The 25,165-nt window shown below is 40.3% G+C and overlaps 1 protein-coding gene across 3 annotated transcripts in view; it reads left to right on the top strand.

The window, feature by feature from the left end:
* The window catches only part of ASTN2 (astrotactin 2), a 926,574-nt gene that overhangs the window by 754,108 nt on the left and 147,301 nt on the right, over positions 1-25,165 (top strand). For all 3 annotated transcript variants that reach the window (XM_037797191.1, XM_037797194.1, XM_037797193.1), the window contains exons 18-19: positions 8,852-8,985; positions 10,503-10,651. In XM_037797191.1, coding sequence (XP_037653119.1) covers positions 8,852-8,985; positions 10,503-10,651 — 283 coding nt within the window. The remainder of the gene's footprint in view (positions 1-8,851; positions 8,986-10,502; positions 10,652-25,165) is intronic.

The following is a 25,165-nucleotide window of genomic DNA, read 5'->3' on the forward strand; positions in this document are numbered from 1 at the left end:
ACCTCCTATTCTGTGAAAAGAATGTGAAGGCTGGTATCACCTTTCAGGATCCTTCTAGATTTGGAATGCTGGTGCTCTATGACAATGAATATGCATGTATGTGCTTTAGTGCCATCTGGGTGCTGGCATGTGTATGTAGTTCAGGGTTACTACTTCCCTTTGTTCCGGCTTCTCTCTAGTTCCTGCCTCCTCCAAGCAATCTTTCAGGATTGTTCAGAAGTAAATTATCATTTGTTTCAGTTAAGTATTGCAGTTCCAGTTAAGTATTGCTACATGACCCCAACAATTAGAGACATAAAATATCAAAAATCATTTTATTTTTCTCTCTGGCAATTGACTGGGCTCAGCTGGGTACGTGGGCTGGGATACTTACTTGTGGCCTCTCCATGTGGCTTGGGCTCCCTTGCAACATGGTGGTTGTGTTCCAAGAGTGAGCATCCCAAGAGACAGGAAGTGGAAGCCGCCAGTTTCTTAAGATTTGGGCCTGGAAATTGCCACAGCATCACTTTTGGTCAAGCCCAGATTCAAGGGGGAAGGAACTTTAATTCCACCTCTTGATGGGAAAAGTGTCCAAGAATTTTAGGTTCATGTTTTAAAGTCACCACACCTGCCTTACTGCTGTCTTTGGGAATAAGAATTAAGTCAACTAACACTACCCACTTTTATCCCCAAATGTGTTCTCACACCTGCTGTTTAATTATGCATTCATTGATCTGTAACAGTGTATTAGTTAGGGTTCTCTAGGGAAACAGAATCAACAAGAGATATCTATAAATATAAGATTTTATAAAAGTGTTTCACGTAACTGTGGGTATGCATGAGTCTGAATTCTGTAGGGCAGGCAGCAAACTGGCAACTCCAATGAAGATATTCAGTGAACTCCTCAGGCAGCAAACTGGCAACTCCGATGAATGTATGCAATGAACTCCTCAGGAAACTAACTGGCTTCTTTGATGAATTCCTCAGGAAACGTTTCACTGGTTAGCTGAAGAAGTGGTGAAGGTCCTCTGTCTGTCTCACTTAAAAGTCTTCAACTGATTGGATTAAATCCAGGTGATTACATTCTCTCATTCTGGAAGACACGCCCTTCGTCAATGTAATCAGTCACAGCTGCAGCCAATTGACTGATGGTTTATTAACCAGCCACAAATGTCTTTGCAGTAATGCTTAGGCCATGCTTGCTTGACCAGACACCTGGGTACCATCACCTGGCCAAGGTGACACATGAACCTAATCATCACAAACAGGATGACTAATCAATCTTCTCACTGTCAGGACACACCAGCATGTCTCGGTCATTCCAAAAGAATGGTGGTTCCAGCCCTGGTCTTCAACTCCTGTAGCTACTGGGGAAGTGGATAATTTGGTTATCTCCTGCCACCACAAAGGGTGTGCTGATGATCAAATGAGAGGTGGCCTAGCTGGGTCCTTTCCAAGAGTTCCATGCTGGGCTAGAAACTTCTATTTCTGCTTCTGCACAGGTACTGCTCTAAAGCCCTCTGCAATCCTTCCTCTGTTCATTAATCCTGATCCTTCCTGACCATCCAAACCAAGTCAGGGATTAGTCTCCCTACAAAGCTAAAGCATCAGCCATTTTCCTTTCCTCTACTGTCTCTCCAGGACCCTTTGAGTTTCTTATTTTAGACCTCTGGCACTTCCTGGGGAAAACAAAAACAACCACCACCAACCCACTTTCCTTCCAGGAGTAACCCCAATTGCCTCCAAAAGAAACTCCTCCACACCCAACCCACTCCCACTTCAGTGATTTCAAGGTAATTTACTCCTTGTATGGTAAACATTCACATTCTGGAACATCTTGCTAGGAAAGAAAAATAATAGTAACTACACAAGTTTAATCCCTGGCAGAGCATCCTATAATGTAGCTATGGAATCCAACACACATTTTTTAGCTCCAACTGTGTGTTAAATCTTTTGCATGGAGCTGAGGACACAGATTAATCATAGTTATGACCTTGCCCTGGAGAAGTTCACAGTCTAATAGGCAAGAAGGACACGTAAACAATCAAAGTGCAAGGAAATGTGAAATGTGCAAAAATTGAATGAGAGGAGGGTAGGACAAAGTATCTCAAGGTGTGGCAGCATGCTAGTGAACAGGAAAAGTTTCCTGGAGTTCAGCAAGGAGTAAGAAGTGGGGAGAGGGCATTTCAGACCGAAGGCACTACATGTGAAAAGGCTGGGGGTGTGAAAGCACATACCATTCTAAGAAGTTGGGAGTCCTGTATCAGAGAGTGGAAGCAGTGGGGAGAGGAGAAAAAAAGAGACTGAAGAACAAAGGGCTTGGGATGTCAGGCTAAGAAGTGGAGGCTTTAAGCAGATGGTGGTGGAACTTTGAAAGGGTTCAAGCAGGGTGTGGAATAAGCAGTTAAGTTTTAGAACATTTCCCCAGGCAGCCATGAGAGGATGTGATGGAAACCTTGAGATTGGAGTGTGAGGCCAGTCCAAAGGCTACGGCAATAGTTCAGAGAAGAGGCATTACTGGCCTGCACCAGGGAGAGAGGGCAGAGGAACTAGCCAGGGTAGGTTGGTTTTGAGACATGAGGGAGAAGGAGGAGCCCAGCGTGATTCCCTGGTTTCTGATTGGAGGAATCAATTTATGGGATCCTTGGTTGACATGGAAATACAAGTAATCTTGAGGAAGAATAGGATCTCTCTCACATGCATATTCTCCTTGCTTTTTTTATTTATATATTGGTTTGTTTCATTCAGCTTTCCATGTGAGCTTTTAATTCAATTTAACAAAAATTGACTAACCTCTGTTACATGCTAGGCACTGTGTTAAGCCTTATAAGGGAGCCCGGGTGTCAAAAGATAATAGTCTTTTATCTCTCGAAGGCCTTTCCCCTCCTCATTTAGTATGGGTTGGGAAACCAAATGACCAAGCTTTTTAATACAGTGGAGAAAACAAAACCCTTTAGGCTTTGAATGAAGACTTAAGGGCATCCCTTTTGAAGTCAAAAAGACCAGAACTATCTTAATATTATAAATAACAAACTTAGTGTCAGCTCATAAGTCTTAGTTTTAATTTTAAAAATACAGTCACTGTAAATATAGAGTATAGCATTTAATTTATGGGCTTAGAGACATTCTATATAGAATATCCCAAATGCCTTAATCAAATATAGGGTGTTTGCTTAAAAGTTTAAGATTTCTAAGCCATAGTCATAATGTATTATATATTCCCACAGCCTCCTGTGTGTATTACTTCATAACATTTGAACCATAGTGATTATAATTGTATGCATGTGTCCTCACCATTAAATCATGAGTCCTTTGAAGTGAGGGACTGTGTCTTGTTCATCTCCCTTCTTAGTATCTAGATAGCACAATGCACAGAGTTGGAAGTTCAGTGAATGTTCATTGAATGGCACTAAACCTTCAAAAACATACCTTCTGCCCCCTCATTTTTACAGGTGGGGATAGTGAGGCTTAGAGAGAGGGGTCACTTATTGCAAGTTCACATAGAAAAGTAACAATAGAGTCAAGAATGAGCCCTAGTTTATTTTGATTGCTTAACATTTTTGTGGCTGCTTTCCCCTCCTGCCCAGCTTGGTTTGCTAGCTAATTAGCCAGAAGTTGGAACTATTTACAAGTTGTGGAAATGCAAACCTTCTTTGTTATGAAAACCAATGGCCATGCAACTGTTGCTCTTGTATTAAGTACAGGATTTATTTCTCAAGTCCCTCCAGTTACTAAAAGCCAGGAGTCAACAATACCTCCAGTGTATGGTTTCATTTTCCTCTGAAAGCATACACATATGCACACACACATGCACACATATGCACAAATGCGTGACCTAAGCAGAGCGGCTGAAAAATGATGTTTTGGATGAAATTTTGGCATTTATTGTTCTTGTGTAACCTGGAAAGTTCAAGAATGCCAGGATTCAGATGGACTTTAATTCAATCCCTACTCCTCCGTGGTCATCTGTAAATGGGAATAGAGCACCCATCTTAAAGGATTAAATGGAGGAATAGAGTAGTTTTATCATGAAGTTGCTCCATCACCTTGGACCAGCCAGTTAGTCTCTCTGGGCCACTGAATCTGCATCTGTAAAATGGATTAGATGATTTACAGAGTCCCCTTGAACTGGAACAGTCCATGTTTCTCCTCCCCTGGGATCTAATTGGACTCTGGATAAAGTGTTGCAAGGACTTAAGACACAAGGAAAGAGCGATCCTGTGCTGACACAACGCTGGCTTCTGCAGCCTCAAGAGGGCTCCCTGTTTGATGTTGGCCTTTTATCAGGGTGTGTTTGTGCCCTATCCAGGGTTTGCCTGGCCATTGCACCAGTCCCCATTTTTTCCCTCAGGCTTTTGGAAGGAGCCAGTGGATACAGAAACTCAGAGGCAAGATTTCTTCCCAAGAGCTGCCTGGCTGGTGAAACTAACAAAGTCCAGAGAGATTTCCTGTTTTGTTTTCCACAAACTCAAGCTCCTGTTGATTACAAAAACCACACACACACACGCACACTCAAAAACAAAAGCACATCCGTACACCAACCAGGACGTTGTCTCTGCCCCTTGCTGGAGTCCAGTGCAAGCTCCTACCATTTGTGTCACTTTCACCCATGGGCCCCTGGATTTCAGCGTTATGGTAATTAAGCTCTTAGCACTGGTTGGAGATGTTACAGAATCTTAAGCCACCAACAGTTGTGCATGTTAATTTCACTAAGAAGGGACTGCAAAGCGAATGAAGGAGAAATCTGGCAGTCAGTATGACCCCATGTCGTCCCATATGGTTTCTGTCCTCATGAGCACCTCCCACTGGTGCTGGTAGCAGAATGGACATTTGCTCCCACCACAGGCTCTGGCACATTGTCGGAATAGTGTTCTTCCTGTGTGCCAGATGCTGGGCCAGACATTTTACTGACTTTCTTGAGCTCTTTAGCCCCAAAAGCTTCATTTTCCAGGTAAGAAAACTGAGACTCAAAGAGGTAAAACCACTTGGTTACACGGCTCATATGTGGTAGAGCTGGGATTGGATCCCAAGCACGTTTGTCTCTAAAACCTAAACACTCTCTGCTACTACATAATAATTGCTGACATTTTTTGAGCACCTATTATGTGCTAGGCTCTGTGCCAAGATCATTTACATGCACGATCAGATTTAATCTTCCCATTCAACTCGATGATAAAAGTTCTAATGTTAGCTTTACTTTTTGGAGTTGCGGGCATAGTAACATGAGTATACAGTGTCTCCAAGGTCAAACATCTAGTAAGAGGCAAAGCACATGTGCCTAAACACTCTCCTATTTTCTCATCTGCTTTATAGAGCCCTTCAGAGTTTAGCAGCAGACGCACTTCAACCTGTCAACCTGACGTTCACATTACTACTACTGTTAATATCAGCAGCATCATTCGCTTTGTCATTATGCTTTGCAATTTCATATTATTTTCTAACGTGTATTTTATACTAGGAAGGACATTAGACCAGGATGGTTGGATTGTGGAGAACACAAGAGTTTTAGGCCATCAAGGCCAGTTCTTAGTAGTCAGGCCAAGCTACTTTTGACCAACTCTTCTTCAAACTAGTTTCATCTCTTTTGTTGCTCCTAGTTTCCTCATAGATAAGCTAAGGGATAGGAGCAGAAGATGTGTGGGATACTTCCAATTTGAACACTACCTCAGTCTCACAGTTCCTTGAAAAAGCCCCTCTCCCCCACAAACACACCCACAACTCCTCATGTCTATAAAGTGAGGGAGGATGAATTTGCAGATTTCTAAGGTATCTTCCAGGACTCTGAGTTGGTAAGTGTCCCCTGTGTTAGTTTCCTGTGGCTACTGTAACAAATTTCCACCAATTTGGTAGCTTAAAACAAGATAAATTTATTCTTTCCAGGTTCTGGAAGCCAGAATTCCAAATCAGCTTCATGCAGCTTAAATCAATAGGTTGGCAGGGCCACGCTCCCTCAGGAACTCTAGGGGAAAATCCCTTCCTTGCTTCTTTCCACTTCTGGTGGCTGCCGGCATTCCTCGACTTGTACCTGCATCTCCAGTCTCTGCCTCTGCCATCACATTGCCTTCTCTTCTTCTTCCAGGTCAAATCTCCCTCTGTCTCTCTCTTCTAAGGACACTTTTGATTGAATTTAAGACCCACCCATATAATACAGAATAACCTCTCCATCTCAAGATCCTTGATGTAATTACATTGGCACAGACCCTTTCTCCATGTAAGATAGCATTCATAGGGATTAAGGCCTGATATCTTTGGGGGCCATTATTCAGCCTACTACGGTCCCTTTATTCCTGAGTACCCAGTGGGGAGAAGGGAAAAGTCATATTATTTCATCTTCTCATCAGAATAGAATCTTGAGAGGAAGAAGTTATGCCAAGATGCCTTTGTGGCCCCTTGGGGTTGGGGCAGCCAGATAAAATACAAGGTGTCCAGTTAAATGTGAATTTTAGATAAACAATGAAGGTTTTGTTTTGTTTTTTTTTTTTTTAGTATAAATATGTCCCAAGTATTCCAGAGATGGAAAAGTTCTGCCAGTCTGCATGATCTCATGTTGTCCCATCTGGTATCTGTCTTCATGAGAGTGTTTCCCTCTGGTGCTGGTGGAAGGACAGACATTTTTTCCCAGCAGTGTTCCTACTGTGTGCCAGAAACTGTATCAGATAGTTTACATGCAAATGTTGTATACATACTTATACTAAATTCAAACTTAACTGGGCATTCTGTATTTTTATTTACCAAATCTGGCAACTCTATTTGGGATTAATCTCACTTCCCTGCCTTTTTGGACAGAGAAGACATGTGTTTAGGAGTCATAAAGATCTGAGTTTGAATTCTACTTCCACAATTTACTTTGCTTTGTGATCTTGAGAAAATCACTTCACCACTATGATTCATAGTTTTCTCATAAAATAAGGAACATAATATCTGTATCTCAGGACTATTGTGAGGACTACATTTTTTAAATGCACATCAAGTGCCTTGTACTGTGTCAATAAGTGCTTCATGAACATTAGCTTTCATTATAATTAATTTTTTATTCTTTTGGGTCACTATACTTACCTCAGGAGAAATTAGGATATTTGTTCATTCCCTAGGAGAAGATATGGAAAAGAACATGGGGCAGGAATAACTGGAGCCACTTTTTCACAGGCTCAGGGAGAAATAGGAGGCAGGCTTAAACAATAACCTTTTTGGTACACACCTTCACCTTTCAGATCTGTTTTCTGGGTTGCTAAGAAGGCAAAGCCCAGCTGTGCTTTACCCACATATGCTGCACTTGAGTCTTTTGAGCAGTGCACAATGGAAAAAGTGACACCTGGTTGAACAAGTGTCCCTGGTCATAGGCAGTGTGAAATTTTCATTTCTAAAGCACAAAGTTAAAAAAAAAAAAATAAAACAGCAAGCACATGGAGCCTATTTCCTGGTAAAGGAATAAGAAATCAACATTCCCTAGAGTTCCTAAACTTTAAAGGTATCTGTCAGACATTCTAAACCCTCAGTGCCTTGAAATGCCAGAGAGAATGGAATGAATTAATCCCTCCATTCCTCAGGCCTCAAGTACACACTGAGGGTCTCTTCTGAGCCTAAGGCAGAGGAAGGACTTGAGACCTATCCTAAGCTGAACTAAAGAAATAGCTTCCAAATTCTCTTCACTGCCAAATTATAATGATCAATTTTCCCAGTGTCCGTTCATTTACTCACCAGTTATTGACTGTGTAACTATGCTAGGTCCCTGAGGGTAGTCATGATTAAGGCATGGCCCTTGCCCTTGGTGGGATCCTAGTCTGTTGGGTAAGACAGGCAAGTAAATGTAACGGTGGGTGTAGTTTAGTTTGTTACGGTGTCCAGAACAGGAGCATGATCCCAGGCATGGACCAGCCAAGGAAGGTTTCTCAGAGAGACCAAAAGAAGGAATTGAAGTGTGAGGGAAGAAATGTTCTAGGCAGAGAGGATAAACTGTGTTTTAAAAAAAAAAATCAATGAAGTACATTGTAATTAAGTAGAAAATTGATCATCATTTAGAGCAGGGGTCAGTAGACTGTGACCCTCAGGCCAGATCCAACCCCCCCCCCCCGTTTTTGTAAATAAAGTTTTATTGGAACACAATCATGCCCATTCATTTAAGTACTGTCCATGCTGCTTTCATTCTTCAAAGGCATAACTAGTAATTTTAATAGAGTCTCCCCAGCCACAAAGCTGAAACTATTTACCATGTGGCCCTGTACAGAAACGTTTTGCTGTCCCTTTATTTAGTACACAGTTTAAATAGCAGGTTGGTGAAACTGTTAGTGGTTACATGAGGGCAGATGGTAGAGTGCGAAGGTAACTTAGGGTTGTGCTGAGAGCTGAGACTAGAGAGGTGGCCAGGAGCTATAGCAAGGAGTTGAGACTTTATCTTGACGGTTGTGGGGAGTCTCTAAAGGTTTCTAAGCAGGGAACTGTGATGGTCAGACTTCTGTGAGAAGCTGTATACCAAGGCATTGAAGAAGGCAGCCTCTGGAGTCAGACTGCCTGGGATCAGATCCCAGCTCCGTCACTTACTAGGAGTGAACTTTACGCAAGTTACTTAACTTCTATGTGCCTCAGCTTTCCAATTTGTAAAATGTAAGTGTGGTGGTGGTGATGATGATGAAAATAATATCATCTTTCTTGTGGGGTTATTATGCTGATGAATTAATATGCACAGAGTACCTGCCCCAGAGGAGGCTCTTGATGGATTATTGTGTCTCATTTCTTAGTGATCATTCTGACTGCTGAGTGGAAAGTGGCTCAGGAAGGGAGAACCTGGTTGTAGGGTGCTAGTGATTTAGTCATGAGATAGCCCTTTCACTCTTTCTACCACTGCCATCATCATCTCTTCTGTCCTTTATTCCAGGCCTTCAAGAGTGCACTGATGAGCTCTTACTGGTGCTCAGGGAAAGGGGACGTGATCGATGACTGGTGCAGGTGTGACCTCAGTGCCTTTGATGCCAGTGGGCTCCCCAGCTGCAGCCCCCTCCCACAGCCGGTGTACGTATGTATGACCCCTCCTCCTCTGGCCACCCCTTTTTGTGGACTCCCCCCTGTCCTGCCAGCCCAGACCATGACTTGCTTCTGTTCTCAGGGTGCTTATCCAGATCCCTGAAGTCTCTGGGGCCTACCTCCCTACCTCTTCCCTTGGGAAAGAAAAGAGCTATGATGGAACAGAAACATGGCTCAGGAATGGATACTGATATTGCAGTGTGTTACTTTGAATGATGCCACTCATTCCATCATTGCCTCCTTCACCCATCCAATCAGCACAGTTTTACTGAGTGACTGACTCCTGTTTTGCCAGGTCCTGTGCTAGACACTGGGGCTACAGAGAGAAAGTGCAGAACCTCTCCTAAGAAACCTTATTTTATTCATTCATTCAACAAATAATTTTGAACACCTCCTGTGTGCCAGGCATGGAGACACATCATTGAACAGGATAAGCACAATCTGTGCATTTAGGAAGCTGACAGTTTATTGGGAGGGGGGAGAGGGTGGGAGTGTTGATATGAAAGCACAAAACAGGAAATCTTAAATAAGGAAAACCTGAAAGAAAAACAAATTGATGCCAATGGATAGAATAATGGAGGGACATGCTTTAGTTGGTGGGGAGGGGGAATCAAGGAAGCCCCTGATGAGACTTGACTTGCAGCAGGAGTTAGCCAGGGCAACAGTGGTGAAAATCACATTTCTGTCCAAAGGTTTGGCATGTAGGAAGCACACAGGTAACTAAGTGAAGGAAGCTCATCTTTTTTGGATGATTATGATTAGGAGGGAGAGCAGTATGGGAAGCACAGGAGATGCTAGTATTGGTAAAACCAGAGTCATTGAGGAGGTAGTGCAGTGCAATGGAAAGAAAGAAAGAGATATGGGCTGGAAATAAGTGGAGTCACCATCATGGGTCTGTCACCAACTTGCTGGGTAACCTTGTGCAAATCATTTTCCTTTTCTGAGCCTTACTCTCCCCTTCTGTGAAATGAGGGGATTCTACTTCACTATTTCTAAGGACCATTCCAGTTCTTACCTTCTGCTATTCCTTGCTTTATAAAAAGATTCACCCCAGGATTCCTGCCCCCTTCAAGAAAATGGTGACTCAAGAATATTAAACAGTTAATTGATAGATTGGGGGATGGAAGAGAATGGCAGAGAGATTGAAAGCTACAGTGTCTGAAGGCACTGTCAACTTAATTGAAAATGAAGCGTCACTGATACTATAGTTTAAATAAATGGAAAGCTAATCAACTTTCAGTGAGCACATATTGCATGCTTGTATTACTTGATTCACATCGATCCTGGAAAGTAGCTCTTCTTATCCCCATTTTATGAATGAGGAAAAAGAGGCTCAAAAAGGTGAACTAATTTGCCTAAGGCCCTACAAGGGCTTGGTGGTGGGTGGAATCAAGATTTGAACCCAGGCTAAAGCCTTTGCTTTTAATATTGACATATGCAGATCCCTTTGGGGCCCAGCTGATGCTGGATGGCAAACAAGCAACCTTCCCTGTCACTCCCTGTAGGCTACGGCTGTCCCCAACAGTGGAGCCCTCCAGCACTGTGGTCTCCTTGGAGTGGGTGGATGTTCAGCCGGCTATTGGGACCAAGGTCTCTGACTATATTCTGCAGCACAAGAAAGTGGATGAATATACAGACACTGACCTTTACACAGGTAGGTAGAAAGCCCATGACTTCCCAATTCTGGGTGACAGTGTAACAGAGGAGGGACGCTGGGATTTTCTAATGCCTGTGGAGACTTGATGTCCTCTGCCTTTGGAAGATATTAGAAGGTTTCATTGATTAACCATCACCTGGTGATTAGTCATCACTTGGTGCCCATCTCTGTACTTTTCTGTATGATTTTTTTTTTTTGTAACTATTAAAAGCTTTTATGAACCAGATAGTATAGCATAGGCATGTAACGCACACATACACACACACGAATGACAGAAACATAAATTATACCAGGAAATTTGGAGGCTATTCTTAACTGATAATTCTTCCAGATGACATTTAGAATCATTTCATCAAGTTCTAAAAATTTCTGTTTGATATTTTTATTATGATCACATTAAACTTACATATTAACATGGTAAGAATAGACACCTTTATGTGGCTAGGTTTCCCTATCCAGGAATATGGAACATCTCTACATTTATTTAGATTTAAGTGTGTCCCTTGTTAAGTTTATAATTTTTCTTCACATTCGTTGTGCAGATTTCTTGATAAATTTATTCCTTCATATTTCACTTTATTTACTATTACCATAAAAGATATCTTTCGCCAAATATACTTTCTTTTTTTTTTAATCATCATTTTATTGAGATATATTCACATACCACGCAGTCATACAAAACAAATCGTACTTTCGATTGTTTACAGTACCATTACATAGTTGTACATTCATCACCTAAATCAATCCCTGACACCTTCATTAGCACACACACAAAAATAACAAGAATAATAATTAGAGTGAAAAAGAGCAATTGAAGTAAAAAAGAACACTGGGTACCTTTGTCTGTTTGTTTCCATCCCCTATTTTTCTACTCATCCATCCATAAACTAGACAAAGCGGAGTGTGGTCCTTATGGCTTTCCCAATCCCATTGTCACTCCTCATAAGCTACATTTTTATACAACTGTCTTCGAGATTCATGGGTTCTGGGTTGTAGTTTGATAGTTTCAGGTATCCACCACCAGCTACCCCAATTCTTTAGAACCTAAAAAGGGTTGTCTAAAGTGTGCGTAAGAGTGCCCACCAGAGTGACCTCTCGGCTCGTTTTGGAATCTCTCTGCCACTGAAGCTTATTTCATTTCCTTTCACATCCCCCTTTTGGTCAAGAAGATGTTCTCCGTCCCACGATGCTGGGTCTACATTCCTCCCCGGGAGTCATATTCTACGTTGCCTGGGAGATTCACTCCCCTGGGTGTCTGATCCCACGTAGGGGGGAGGGCAGTGATTTCACCTTTCAAGTTGGCTTAGCCAGAGAGAGAGGGCCACATCTGAGGAACAAAGAGGCATTCAGGAGGAGACTCTTAGGCACAAATATAGGAAGGCCTAGCCTCTCCTTTGCAGCAACCGTCTTTCCAAGGGTAAAACTTATGGTAGAGGGCTCAACCCATCAAACCACCAGTCCCCTATATCTGTGGTCATGTTAGCAACCATGGAGGTGGGTTAGGCGAATACCCCTGCACTCTCCACAGGCTCCTCAAGGGGGCACTACATCTTTCTTTTTTTTCCTTGTTTTTCTTTCTTTCTTTTTTTTTTTTTTAACTTTCCCTTCTTTTTTAAATCAACTGTATGAAAAAAAAAGTTAAAAAGAAAACAAACATACAATAAAAGAACATTTCAAAGAGACCATAACAAGGGAGTAAGAAAAAGACAACTAACCTAAGATAACTGCTTAACTTCCAACATGTTCCTACTTTACCCCAAGAAAGTTACATAATATAGCAACATTTCTGTGAACTTGTTCCTACTATATCCATCAGAATTTAACAGACCATAGTCATTTCTGGGCATCCCCAGAACGTTAAATAGCTTATCTGTTCTTCTTGGATTATTGTTCCCCCTTCCTTAATTGCTCTCTACTGCTAGTTCCCCTACATTCTACATTATAAACCATTTGTTTTACATTTTTCAAAGTTCACATTAGTGGTAGCATATAATATTTCTCTTTTTGTGCCTGGCTTATTTCGCTCAGCATTATGTCTTCAAGGTTCATCCATGTTGTCATATGTTTCACGAGATCGTTCCTTCTTACTGCCGCGTAGTATTCCATCGTGTGTATATACCACATTTTATTTATCCACTCATCTGTTGAAGGACATTTGGGTTGTTTCCATCTCTTGGCAATTGTGAATAATGCTGCTATGAACATTGGCGTGCAGATATCTGTTCGTGTCACTGCTTTCCGATCTTCCGGGTATATACCGAGAAGGGCAATCGCTGAATCGAATGGTAGCTCTATATCTAGTTTTCTAAGGAACTGCCGGACTGACTTCCAGAGTGGCTGAACCATTATACAGTCCCACCAACAATGAATAAGAGTTCCAATTTCTCCACATCCCCTCCAGCATTTGTAGTTTCCTGTTTGTTTAATGGCAGCCATTCTAATCGGTGTTAGATGGTATCTCATTGTGGTTTTAATTTGCATCTCTCTAATAGCTAGTGAAGCTGAACATTTTTTCATGTGTTTCTTGGCCATTTGTATTTCCTCTTCAGAGAACTGTCTTTTCATATCTTTTGCCCATTTTATAATTGGGCTGTCTGTACTATTGTCATTGAGTTGTAGGATTTCTTTGTATATGCAAGATATCAGTCTTTTGTCAGATACATGGTTTCCAAAAATTTTTTCCCATTGAGTTGGCTGCCTCTTTACCTTTTTGAGAAATTCCTTTGAGGTGCAAAAACTTCTAAGCTTGAGGAGTTCCCATTTATCTATTTTCTCTTTTGTTGCTTGTGCTTTGGGTGTAAAGTCTAGGAAGTGGCCGCCTAATACAAGGTCTTGAAGATGTTTTCCTACATTATCTTCTAGGAGTTTTATGGTACTTTCTTTTATATTGAGATCTTTGGTCCATTTTGAGTTAATTTTTGTGTAGGGGGTGAGGTAGGGGTCCTCTTTCATTCTTTTGGATATGGATATCCAACTCTCCCAGCCCCATTTGTTGAAAAGACCATTATGGCTCAGTTCAGTGACTTTGGGGGGCCTTATCAAAGATCAGTCGGCCATAGATCTGAGGGTCTATCTCCGAATTCTCAGTTCGATTCCATTGATCTATATGTCTATCTTTGTGCCAGTACCATGCTGTTTTGGCAACTGTGGCTTTATAATAAGCTTCAAAGTCAGGGAGTGTAAGTCCTCCCACTTCGTTTTTCTTTTTTAGAGTGTCTTTAGCAATTCGAGACATCTTCCCTTTCCAAATAAATTTGATAACTAGCTTTTCCAAGTCTGCAAAGTAGGTTGTTGGAATTTTGATTGGGATTGCATTGAATCTGTAGATGAGTTTGGGTAGAATTGACATCTTAATGACATTTAGCCTTCCTATCCATGAACATGGAATATTTTTCCAACTTTTAAGGTCCCCTTCTATTTCTTTTAGTAGAGTTATGTAGTTTTCTTTGTATAGGTCTTTTACATCTTTGGTTAAGTTTATTCCTACGTACTTGATTTTTTTAGTTGCTATTGAAAATGGTATCTTTTTCTTGAGTGTCTCTTCAGTTTGTTCATTTCTAGCATATAGAAACATTACTGACTTATGTGCATTAATCTTGTATCCCGCTACTTTGCTAAATTTGTTGATTAGCTCTAGTAGCTGTATCGTCGATTTCTCAGGGTTTTCTAGATATAAGATCATATCATCTGCAAACAATGACAGTTTTACTTCTTCTTTTCCAATTTGGATGCCTTTTATTTCTTTGTCTTGCCGGATTGCCCTGGCTAGCACTTCCAGCACAATGTTGAATAACAGTGGTGACAGCGGGCATCCTTGTCTTGTTCCTGATCTTAGAGGGAAGGCTTTCAGTCTCTCTCCTTTGAGTACTATGCTGGCTGTGGGTTTTTCATATATGCTCTTTATCATGTTGAGGAAGTTTCCTTCAATTCCTACCTTTTGAAGTGTTTTTATCAAAAAGGGATGTTGGATTTTGTCAAATGCTTTTTCAGCATCTATTGAGATGATCAATTGATTTTTCCCTTTTGACTTGTTAATGTGTTGTAATACATTGATTGTTTTTCTTATGTTGAACCATCCTTGCATGCCTGGAATAAACCCCACTTGGTCATGGTGTGTGATTTTTTTAATGTGTCTTTGGATTCGATTTGCAAGTATTTTGTTGAGGATTTTTGTATCTATATTCATTAAGGAGATTGGCCGGTAGTTTTCCTTTTTTGTAGCATCTTTGCCTGGTTTTGGTATTAGATTGATGTTAGCTTCATAAAATGAGTTGGGTAGTGTTCCCTTTTCTTCAATGTTCTGAAAGAGTTTGAGTAAGATTGGTGTCAGTTCTTTCTGGAAAGTTTGTTAGAATTCCCCTGTGAAGCCATCTGGCCCTGGGCATTTATTTGTGGGAAGATTTTTGATGACTGATTGGATCTCTTTGCTTGTGATGGGTTGGTTGAGGTCTTCTATTTCTTCTCTGGTCAGTCTAGGTTGTTCATATGTTTCCAGGAAATTGTCCATTTCTTCCACATTGTCCAGTTTGTTGCCATACAGTTGTTCATAATATCCTCTTATAATCTTTTTTAATTTCTTCAGGATCTGCAGTTATGTCACCTTTTTCATTCATTATTTTGTTTATATGGGTCTTCTCTCTTTTTGATTTTGTCAGTCTAGCTAGGGGCTTGTCAATCTTGTTGATCTTCTCAAAGAACCAACTTTTGGTGATATTTATCCTCTCTATTGTTTTTTTGTTCTCTATGTCATTTATTTCTGCTTTAATCCTTGTTATTTCTTTTCTTCTACTTGGTTTAGGATTGGTTTGCTGTTCATTTTCTAGCTTCTTCAGTTGATCCATTAGTTCTTTGATTTTGGCTCTTTCTTCCTTTTTAATATATGCGTTTAGTGCTATAAATTTCCCCCTTAGCACTGCTTTTGCTGCATCCCATAGGTTTTGGTATGTTGTGTTCTCATTTTCATTCGTCTCTATATATTTAGCAATTTCTCTTGCTATTTCTTCTTTAACCCACTGATTGTTTAGGAGTGTGTTGTTTAACCTCCAGGTATTTGTGAATTTTCTAAGTCTCTGATGGTTATTGACTTCTAATTGTATTCCATTGTGGTCAGAGAATGTGCTTTGAATAATTTCAATCTTTTTAAATTTATTGAGGCTTGTTTTATGTCCCAGCATATGATCTATTCTGGAGAAAGTTCCGTGAGCACTAGAAAAATATGTGTATCCTGGTGATTTGGGATGTAATGTCCTGTATATGTCTGTTAAATCTAATTCATTTATCAGATTGTTTAGGTTTTCAATTTCCTTATTTGTCTTCTGTCTGGTTGATCTATCTATAGGAGAGAGTGATGTGTTGAAGTCTCCCACAATTATTGTGGAAACATCAATTGCTTCCTTTAGTTTTGCCAGTGTTTCTCTCATGTATTTTGTGGCGCCTTGATTGGGTGCATAGACATTTACGATTGTTATTTCTTCTTGCTGAATTGCCCCTTTTATTAGTATGTAGTGGCCTTCTTTGTCTCTCAAAACATCCCTGCATTTGAAGTCTATTTTATCTGAGATTAATATTGCTACACCTGCTTTCTTTTGGCTGTAGCTTGCATGAAATATTTTTTTCCATCCTTTCACTTTCAGTTTCTTTGTGTCCCTGTGTCTAAGATGAGTCTCTTGTATGCAACATATTGATGGTTCATTTTTTTTGATCCATTCTGCGAATCTATATCTTTTAATTGGGGAGTTTAATCCATTTACATTCAACGTTATAACCGTGAAGGCATTTCTTGAATCGGCCATCTTATCCTTTGGTTTATGTTTGCCATATTTTTCCCTCTCTCTATTAATATCCTTTATTGTACCCATACCGAATCTCTTTAGTACTGAACCTTTCTCCAAGTCTCTCTGTCCTGTCTTTGTTTCTCTGTCTGTAGGGCTCTCTTTAGTATCTCCAGTAGGGCAGGTCTCTTGTTAGCAAATTCTCTCAGCATTTGTTTTTCTGTGAAAAATTTAAGCTCTCCCTCAAATTTGAAGGAGAGCTTTGCTGGATAAAGTATTCTTGGCTGGAAATTTTTCTCACTCAGAATTTTAAATATATCGTGCCACTGCCTTCTTGCCTCCATGGTGGCTGCTGAGTAGTCACTACTTAGTCTTATGCTGTTTCCTTTGTATGTGGTGAATTGCTTTTCTCTTGCTGCTTTCAGAACTTGTTCCTTCTCTTCTGTGTTTGACAGTGTGATCAGTATATGTCTCGGAGTGGGTTTATTTGGATTTATTCTATTTGGAGTTCGCTGAGCATTTATGATTTGTGTATTTATGTTGTTTAGAAGATTTGGGAAGTTTTCCCCAACAATTTCTTTGAATACTCTTCCTAGACCTTTACCCTTTTCTTCCCCTTCTGGGACACCAATGAGTCTTATATTTGGACGTTTCATATTATCTATCATATCCCTGAAGTCCATTTCGATTTTTTCAATTTTTTTCCCCATTCTTTCTTTTATGCTTTCATTTTCCATTCTGTCATCTTCGAGGTCACTGATTCGTTGTTCAACTTCCTCTAGTCTTGTACTATGAGTGTCCAGAATCTTTTTAATTTGGTCAACAGTTTCTTTAATTTCCATAAGATCATCCATTTTTTTATTTAGTCTTGCAATGTCTTCTTTATGCTCTTCTAGGGTCTTCTTGATTTCCTTTATCTCCCGTACTATGGTCTCATTGTTCATCTTTAGTTCTTTGAGTAGTTGCTCTAGGTGCTGTGTCTCTTCAGGTCTTTTGATTTGGGTGCTTGGGCTTGGGTTATCCATATCGTCTGGTTTTTTCATATGCTTTATAATTTTCTGTTGTTTTTGGCCTCGTGGCATTTGCTGAACTTGATAGGGTTCTTTTAGGGTTTGTAGACCTATTGAAGTCCTCATCTCTAATTTATCAGATCTGCAGCTTCGTGGAGTACACTTTCTCTAACTAACCAGCAGGTGGCGTCCACGAGCCACCTGTTCTCCACTAGCCAGTTCTCCCCTGCTTAGCCTTTTTGGTGAGTGGGGGAGTGAGTCTTGTGGGGCCCAATTGGTGTACCAAGCTTGCGTGTGTAGTTGGTGTTGCCTGCCCTGTATGTGGGGCGTGTTTCTGGGCAGTTGGGGAGGGGGGGTGGCCCTAACAATCAAATCTCCCTGATGATCCTAGAGTTTTAAAGCTGCTGCCATAGTCTAATCCTTCAGTTCAGTCCTGCCACAGTTTGTCTCTGCCACTGACCCACAAGTCCTTGGTATTGGCGTATGGCTCCTGAGACTTGCAAGTGGGCCCCTCTTCCAGGCTGTGCACCCCGGGTCCTCTGTTGAGGGATGAGTGTGCTATGTCACAGGTGAGTGCCGTCCCCCCAGGGCAGTTCTGGGCTGCTGGGCTGTGTAGGGAAGCTCCCAGTCTGCTCAAATGATGGCTGAGTGGGGCTTTGTTAATTCACACTGCTCCACCTTCCCAACTCTGGGACAATCAGCTGAGGTTGCAGGGAAGGCTAATGTCCACGCCCAGTTTTGTGGTGTGTGCCTGTTAGTTGAAGCACTTCCGTCACACTGGGTGTCTGGGGCAGCTCTGGGCTATGGGGCTGGCAATGGGCAGGAGTGTTTCCTGTCCACCAGGATGGTGGCTGTGAGCGGACACCCCCCTTTTCTTGGGAAGTTGTGGTGTTTAGTGAATTTTCTCAGCCACTGGATTATGGCCTTTTGTCTCAGAGCTCTCTTAGTTCTGCTCTTGACTTGACGTGCCCAAATTGAAAGTCTTTGAAGCTTTCTGTATTGGGCTTCTTAGAGTAATTGTTTTAGAAAAAGAAAAAAGGATTAAAAAAAAAAAAAAAAAAAAGGGCCCTCCTCAGAGATCTAATGGGTTATTGAAATGCTAAGAGACAAAGCAACCAGGGCCATTAAGGAAAGGTCCACAGGGCAGAGAGATCAGCCTTTCTTCGGGATTTGCATATGTGCCTCAAGGCCTGAGCTCCTCCCTTCCCCTTTCTGTGTTCACCAGAACTCCAAAAATCCTCTACTTTTATTTTGGAGTTTTTCGTGTTGTTTTTTTTCTATGCCTGTCTCCTCTCTGCTGGGCTGGCTGCTCTCAGATTCTCTGGTGTCTGGTCTCAGTCTATCTATGGTTGGAATTTGGATCAGTAGAATGAGTTTCGGATAAGGGCTGCCACTGCAATTCTCCCTTCTCCTTCCCGGAGCTGACAGCCCCTCCTCCCACGGGACTGAGCCTGGCAGGGAGGGGCGCGGGTCCCCTGGCCGCAAAAACTTACAGATTTCGCTGATCTCAGCAGTTCGACATTTTCATGAGTGTTGTATGAAGTATGCCCAAAGACAGATTGCTCTGTGGTGTCCAGTCCACGCAGTTCCTGGCTTTCTACCTACTTTCCTGGAGGAGTAACTAAAACATACAGCTCACCAGTCTGCCATCTTGCCCCGCCTCCTCTGTATGATTTCAAGCAAGGGGAGGTAGCAAGATGTAGTTGGAGGGAATTTCTGAAACTCTGAGTTGGACCTTCAAAGTCATATATCAGAGGGTTGTTGATCCTGAAGAGGATTTGACCTTTCCCTGCTTGGGAAGGCCTTCAGGTCACATGTTACAAGGCCTTGAGCTGCAACTATGTTATGTCCGGGACTGAACTATGGGAATTCATGCACTTAATCGTAGTCTTTGTTAGCTGGTGCTGGGGAAAGGGAATTGCAAATGATGCTGGCATGCAGGAGAAGATGAGAAGCAGGGCTCCTAAGAGAGCTGCAATTGGTTACAACTCAAGAGTGCTATTTCTGACTTCTTCTAAATCCCCGGCTCAGCCAAGAAGCTGAGCATTCACCATGAGCAGCACCAGGAGCTTACGTCCTCTGCTCTTTGTTGAGACTTACATTCAGTTATTTTGTTTTCCAAGCCAGAAACCATCAACTGGGCATTTACTTCCTGTGCCAGGCACTGAGCTAAGTCTTTGTTAAGCATATCATTGAATCCTCACAACAACCTTAGGAGGTTTGTGTTTATTGAGCCCATGTCACAATGTAGGAAATTTAGAGTAAGCCCAGGTTATCCATCTGATGATATCTCCTCAAGCTCTCAACATTAATCACATTTTAGAGAAATAAATGAACCAAGACTGGTATTGAAGAAAATAAAGTGTAATTATTTGGTTACTCGTCAGTATTTATCTGTTATTATATTGTAAACTCAAAAAGGAAAAATAAGTTTTTGCCTTCATCATGGTTGAATTCCCAACACTTACCATAAAGCCTGACATTCATATATTTGTTTAATGGATGAATAATGAATGAATGAAATTACCTTTATTGTTTTCTTTCTTTCTCCTTCTCTCCATCCTGTCTTCTCTTTCTCTCTTTCCTCTCTGGGCTATTTTTGCTTTGCTTCCTCTGACATTGGAAGTGAAGTGGTCAAATGAGAGAGAAAAGGACCCAAATTATGGACGACAGGAGAAGCCAAATTGGCCAGTGCTTGGTGCACTGGGATTGATGTGGCTTGTTAGATGGAATTGGCTGGAAGGGATAGGACAGCCTGGAGTGGACCTCACTTTCACTGAGGGGCTAGTCATGGAAGAGTAATTGGGCAGTTAGCTTTGCCACATCTTTTGGACTTCGATAATTCTTTCCGTCTATTGCGTCTGCGTGTATATGTGAATGTGTGCTTGTGCAAGACTTCTTGAAAATACGTGTGTCCAAGTTTATCTGTGTATATTTGCTTATGTGTGTTTTCATTTGTGTGCACTTTTATATCTATATGGGTGAGATTTGTGTATTTTTTATGTCTTTGTCTTTGTGGAGTGCTATTTTATAATGGCAGAGCTTTGTAGGCCACAGATCACCAAGGGGAAAGAAAGGCCTCCAGTGGTGGGTTTACACTTCACAACAATGCTTCACATCTCTATAGTACATCGTTCTTTTCAGAATTTAAAAAAAAAAGAAAAGAAAAGAAAGACAGTGAAAGGCAATGATTACTAACCCCTGTTTTAAAGACAAAAGAAAGTGAAACCCAGAGAAGTATGTGAATTTTCCAAAGTCCCACAACCCGATACCTAGTAGAGCCATGCTTTACAACCAGGCTTTATTCTCAGCACAGTGCTTATTCTTATATGCTGTGCAGTTTCTAAGTCAGACTCAAGTGCTGCTTCTTCTGGAAGGCTTCTTGACTCTTTTAGCACCAAGTTTTTTCCCTCTGTTCTCAACTTAGGCCACTCATTGGTTATACCATTTCTTTAGCCTACTCCATTCATTTCCATGAAATACTTTTTGTAATATCAGTGGAAAATTTCAGGGTATTAAGTATCCTAGAGATCACTGTAGTGCTGTTCCCTTTTAACATTTTAATACATGCTCTAAAATCCACTTTACTTACATGCCTCCAGTGATGGACGGCTCACATCCTCAAGTCAGCCACTCTCTTGTTGGGGCTGGTGTAGTGTTGGGGGAGGCAGCATACTGCAGTGGAAAGTGTAGAGGCTTTGGAGTCAGACACACCTGGATTCCCTGCCACCATTCCATTACTTACTGATTCTGTGAACCTGAGAAAGTAACTGTTACTCTGAGCCACAGGTGCCTTTTCAGAGGTGGGGAGAAAGCAGGGAAAATCCCAAACCCACAAGATCACTGTAGAGATAAAATGATGTAAATGCTTGGAACACCTAGCATAGTGCCTGGCTTATATTATACTCAATTAGTGGTTTTTGCCCAACTCTGGTAGACAATTCTTTTTAGTAAACAATGTATAAAAGTATAATTGACCCAGAATAAAATGCACATTTGTAAAGTGTACAATTTGTAAGTGTCCATCAAGATACTAATATATCCGTCACCACCAAAAGTTTCCTCATGAACCTTTGTGATTTATCATCCTGCCCCTCTCCCTGTAATCACTGATCTGCTGTCTGTCACTATACATTAGTTGAAGTTGAAGTTCAGCATAATTAATTTGAGATTCACCCATGCTGTTTCATATATCAGTAGTTCTTGCCTTTATATTGCTGAGTAATATTCCAACCTGTGGAATATCACCTGTTGATGAATTATTTTAATTGTTTCTAGTTTTTGGCTATTTACAAATAAAGCTGTCATGAACATTTGTGTATAGAGATTTGTGTGGCTATAGGCTTCTTTTTCTCTTGGGTAAATACCTAGGAGTAGAATGGCTGGAACATATGGTAGGTGTATATTTTTTTCAAGCAACTGCCAAACACTTTTCCAAGGTAGTCCATTTTATGTTCTCGGCACTGTATCGCAGCTCCAGTTCTTACACCGGCTGGCCAGCACTTGGCATGGTCAGTCTTTAGACATTCTAATAGGTGTGTAGTAGTATTCCATTGTGGTTCTAATTCATATTTCCCTAATAAGCATCTTTTCATGTACCATTTTTTGACATCCATATATTTTCTTTGGTGAAGTATCCATTCAGATCTTTTTCCTATTAAAAAAAAAAATTGCATTGTTCATTTTCTTTTGATTGAGTCCTGGAAGTTCTTTATATATTTGATATATGAGTCCTTTATCAGATAAATGTTTTGCAAATATTTTCTCCTAGTCCAGCTCATCTTCTGATTTTCAGTATATTTTCTCGTTTGTCTTTCTGTTTTCTATTTTTTTTTTTAACTCTGACCTTTATTTATTTATTATTTCCTTCCTTTGGCCTAGTTTGGGTTTAGTTCTTCTTTTTCTGGATTTTGAATGTGGTGCTGAAGGTTATTGATTTAGATTTTTTTTTTCTCAAAAATGGGCATTTAATGCTATACGTTTTCCTCTACCTACTACTGTAGTGGCTTCCCAGAGATTTTGATAAGTTGTGTTTTCATTTTCATTCAATTCAAAATACTTTTGAATTTCCTTTTTAATAACTTCTTTGACCCATGGGTTATTTAGAAATATGTTACTTAGTTTTAAAATAGTTGAAGATTTTTTCAGATGTTTTTCTCATATATTGAAATACATTCACACACCATACAATCATCCGTGGTATACAATCCACGGTCCACAGTATGATAACATAGTTATGCGTTCATCACCACAATCTATCTCTGAACATTTTCCTTACATCAGAAAGAACCAGAACAAGAATAAAAAATAAAAGTGAAAAAAGAACACCCAAATCATCCCCCCATCCCATCCCATTTGTCCTTTAGTTTTTATCCCCATTTTTCTACTCATCCATACACTAGATAAAGGGGGTGTGATCCACAAGGTCTTCACAATCACACTGTCACCCCTTGTAATCTACATTATTATATAATTGTCTTCAGGAGTCCAGACTGCTGGGTTGGAGTTTGGTAGTTTCAGGTATTTACTTCTAGCTATTCCAATACATTAAAGCCTAAGAAGTGTTATCTATATAGTGCATAAGAATGTCCACCAGAGTGACCTCTCGACTCCATTTGAAATCTCTCAGCCACTGAAGCTATTTCGTCTCATTTTGCATCCCCCTTTTGGTCAAGAAGATACTCTCAGTCCCATGATACCAGGTCCACATTCATCCCCAGGAGTCATATTCTGCATTGCCAGGGAGATTTACAACCCTGGGAGTTGGGTCCCACGTACAGGGGAGGGCAGTGAGTTCACCTGTTGAGATGGCTCAGTTAGAGAGAGGGCCACATCTGAGCAACAAAGAGGTACTCAGGGGGAGACTCTTAGGCACAATTACATGCAAGTTTAGACTCTCCTTTGCAGTAACGAGCTTCATAAGGGCAAGTCCCATGATCGAGGGCTCAGCACATCAAACCGCCAGTCCCAATGTTTGTGACAACATCAACACCGGTCCAGGTGAGGATGTCCAACACATCTGCACCTTCCCCCAGATCCTCGGGGCTGGGGAGGGGGAGATTGTAAATATATTTTTTATTATCTGCCCAAATTACTCTAGGATGTGTCACTATTTCACTCCAGCCTATACTAACCTACCGTATCTCACTTCCTATTCAAAGTTCCATGCAATTGTGGTGTTTGAACAAATCGACTGTAGAGTTGTACCATTTAGAAAATTTAGATCCTGTACCAAATAGATATCTCTTCCCAAATCCTTTTAAATTTAGTGACACTAATTTTATGTACCAGGATATGGTCTATCATGTTAAGTCTTCAGTGCACACTTTAAAAGAAGGAGTATTCTGCTATATGGGTAGAATGCCCATTAGTTCAAGTTGGTTGATTATGTTATTCAAGTCTACTAAATCCTTGTTGATTTTCCAAATCCTTGCTGATTGCTATATCAGTAACTGAGAGAATGGTAAAGAAATCTCTGACTCTAGTTATGGATCTGTCTGTACCTCCTTACAGTTTTATCAGTTTTTGCTTCATGTATTTTGAAGCTCTGTTATTAAGTACATAAACATTTAGAATTGTTATATCCACTTGATGAATTGGGCTCTTTATCATTGTGAAATGATCTTTATCCCCATGATAGTCTTTTCCAAGGAATCTATGTCTGATTTTAAAATAATTACTCCAGCTTTCTTTTGGTTTACATTAAAATGGTATCTCATTTTCTATTATTTTACTTTTATTCTATTTGTGCCTTTGTATTTAAGATATGTTTCTTTTAGACAGCATATAGTTAGATCTTAAAAGAAAATCAAATCTGACATTGTTACTTTTTTATTGAGGTATTTAGACCATTTATATTTAATGTGGTGATTGCTATGATTAGGTTTAAATTTATCATCTATTAGTTTTTTCTTTGTTCCCATCTTTCTTTGTTCCTTTTCCCTCTTTTTCTGTCTTCTATTGTATTGAGTGTTTTATGATTCGTTTTATCTCCTTTTTTTGCTTATTGACTATAGCTATTTTGTAGTTTTAGTGGTTACTTTAGCATTTGTAGTTTACATCTTTAACATCTCACAGTGTACTTTCAAGTGTATTATACCATTTCACATACAGTATCTTGATCTTATAATGGTATGCTCTTATTTCTTTCCTCCAAGCCTTTATCTGTTAGTGCCATACATTTTTAACCATATATATGTTATAAATTCCACAATTCACTGTTATTTTTCCTTAGTCAGTTATCTTTTAAGAACCTTTAAATAGTAAGAAGGATAATCTTATATGTATATACCCACAGATTACCATTTTGGGTGCTCTTTATTGCTTTGTATACATCCATATTTCTATCTGGTGTCATTTCCTTTCTGCCTAAAGAATGTCTTTTTAACATTTCTAGTATTGAAGGTCTGCTATTGATGACTTGTTTCTGTTTTTGTTATTGAACAAGTTTTAATTACAATTTTAATTTTGAAATACATTGTATACAGCATTCAAGGTTGACATTTTTTCTTCCAGTAATTCAAAAATACTTCCCCTCTGTCTTCTTACTTGCATTGTTTCCAAGAAGAAACCTATCATCATTCCTGTCTGTGTTCTCTGTACATAGCAAGCCTTTTTTCTTTGGCTGCTTCTAAGATAGTCTCTTTATTATTGGCATTGAGTAATTTTATTATTATGTGCCTTGATGCATTTTATTCATATGTCTTGTGCTTGGAATTTGTTGAAGTTCT

This window comes from Choloepus didactylus, chromosome 10 (genome assembly GCF_015220235.1).
Source record: "Choloepus didactylus isolate mChoDid1 chromosome 10, mChoDid1.pri, whole genome shotgun sequence".
NCBI classification, from domain to species: domain Eukaryota; kingdom Metazoa; phylum Chordata; class Mammalia; order Pilosa; family Megalonychidae; genus Choloepus; species Choloepus didactylus.